The 2164-nt window shown below is 45.7% G+C and overlaps 1 protein-coding gene across 1 annotated transcript; it reads right to left on the bottom strand.

Moving 5' to 3' along the window:
* Positions 1–286: 286 nt before the first annotated feature.
* On the bottom strand, positions 287–1888 carry LOC119272530. The gene is made up of 2 exons (XM_037554000.1): positions 1299–1888; positions 287–836 (listed from the first exon to the last, which is right to left on the bottom strand). The coding sequence occupies exons 1-2, from the start codon at positions 1434–1436 to the stop codon at positions 381–383; spliced, it is 594 nt and encodes a 197-aa protein (XP_037409897.1). The 5' UTR covers positions 1437–1888; the 3' UTR covers positions 287–380.
* Between the last annotated feature and the right edge of the window lie 276 nt (positions 1889–2164).

The following is a 2164-nucleotide window of genomic DNA, read 5'->3' on the forward strand; positions in this document are numbered from 1 at the left end:
TTACAGATCTATAATCTATTCTTATAGTGGCGTGTACATTCACATTATCAGATAAGCACCAGTAGATTGAGTCGGGCAGAGGAGAGATCATGAGAGAAATGATGCGGAGACGTGCAACTTTTAGCATTCAACGACGACGTCGGCATCATATCATCGTATAGCAAAATAGCACATCAAACGGCGACAGTTGAAACATGAGGCGTTCTAAATGGTAACAATGCAACGTTTTCTTAAGACTGACAGCATTCTCCCAAGAGGAAAATACTGTATGAAGCATCCTCAAGTTACATTAACAAGTATAGTACTTAAAATAAAATTTGAACTCGCATAGATTAAGGTAACAAAAAAAAAATTACACCTCCACCAATCTTCCTGCTTCCTCATGGCTTCTTTTCAGAGTCCTTCGCCTGCTCCTCCTTGCTCAGCACCTCTGCGGCAGCAAGCATCATGTCCACGAGACGTGTCATGAAAGATGCGGGTGAGGGGAAGGCACTGCCTTCCTCATTATCTGTCGAACCGCTGGGTACAGAGTTGTTGGGGTCAGTGGTCGTGGCCACAGCCGGCTGCACAGCAGTCCCTTTTCTTGCAGTCCACTTTCGCGGTTTCCGCCTCGTCCTGTCCAGCCAACGTCTCACCTCGTTGGCGACATGTTTAGGAGCAGATGGGCAGGCCCTTACCCTGCTGCTGCCACCAGCAACATGATGCTTGAGGCTGGTGACGCCGCCGCTGCGCCCAACCATGGGGCAGTACTTGCACTGCCAGTTTCTGTTTCCGTCAATGATGGTACCATGCTGCCATCCCTTTCGATCCCTGATTTTCAACGAACCCTGTGCGCTCTGCAAAATTCAGGAGTGTTAGAGAGTTGTACAGATCAGATCAGGTTCCATTCGCAAAAAAAAAAAAAAAATCAGATCAGGTTCTCTCTGCTGCAATCTAAAAAAGACTGCCATGCCAGAGCTGGAGCACACGAGATTTTTGTCTATTGGTTTTGCGAGCTGTTTTCCCCCATAATGCTAACTAGTTCAGGGATTGGATGGAAATTCACGGCAAGCCTTTTTATTCAGTCCACAGAGTTGAATGACAAAATCTATCAGAAATCTGCAAGATCTGGAGTTCTTCGAGACAAAAAAAAATAAGGCAAAAATTACCCAGAACAAGAAATCATCTCAAGAAACATCACAGAAAAAAATAGCCCTAGAATCCACTAGCACAGAATTGCAACGCAGAAGATAAAAAGCGCATAAAGCTTTTCTACCAACAGAATCGGTCCTACAAGCGAGAATTCGACAGGATCATACCTGCTGCTCCGGGGTGGTCTCTGGAGCCGCCCGCCGGGGCCTCTTGCAGGGCCGTACTGAATCTGAATCTGAATCGTCGGACAGCGACTCCGAGCAGCGCATCTTCTCCTTCCCCTTGTTGTTCTGTTTGTCAGCCATCTACAAAAGTTTCGATCAAGAAACGAGGATCCTGCATCAAATCCAACCGAAACTGTCACTACTACGATCACTATCCACTACCCAACGAAAGATAATTAGAAGACGAATTTGCAACCTGAACAGAAAGTGTAGGAGAGGAGGGCTGGCGATAGATGATCCGGCAATGCCTGGTGACAAACTTGGCGCCTAGCATCCCCTTTTAAAGTCCCAGGAGTATTGCCTTTCCATTCCTGACTATGAATTCAGCACCGGGCGCCAGATGTGTTTTCTTCTAAATCTGTTTGCGCGCCTGTGTTTCTTTCTACGTACAGATTAGCAGTCCTGTATCTTGTGGTAAGCTTTAATTTCCTGCCTGGAATTATTAACGGCTACTTCTACAGAGCACCCGGATCCGTGACGTGGACAAGTTATCTTTTCAAGGTGCGTGTATAATGTATCCAATCTTTGGTGTTTCTACGCTCTCCCTCCGTATCAAGTGCTTACAGTGGTATTTTTCGTATAAAAAATCGGTGGGCTTTGGAAGGAAGGCAGTAAAGTTTTTCCTTCCATCGTTTCGTACCAACAAATTAGAGGTGGAGGCCTCCCATCTCAAGCTGTCTCTTTGGTTAAAAAGTTGGGGTGTTAATTGATATGGACAACTTTCGCAAAAAAAATGATATGGACAAAACTGAAGCTAACTTGCTTGGCTGGACGTGACAGACTGATTGTTAACAGATTGGCCTGAACCA

This window comes from Triticum dicoccoides, chromosome 3A (assembly GCF_002162155.2).
Source record: "Triticum dicoccoides isolate Atlit2015 ecotype Zavitan chromosome 3A, WEW_v2.0, whole genome shotgun sequence".
NCBI classification, from domain to species: domain Eukaryota; kingdom Viridiplantae; phylum Streptophyta; class Magnoliopsida; order Poales; family Poaceae; genus Triticum; species Triticum dicoccoides.

What these genes read in the sequence shown, in the direction of transcription:
- LOC119272530 (XM_037554000.1), bottom strand. Translation starts at nt 1,436, where the DNA reads ATGGCTGACAAACAGAACAACAAGGGGAAGGAGAAGATGCGCTGCTCG. An exon ending in AGACCACCCCGGAGCAGCAG is followed by an intron (nt 837 to 1,298) that starts GTATGATCCTGT and finishes TGAATTTTGCAG; the next exon opens with AGCGCACAGGGTTCGTTGAA.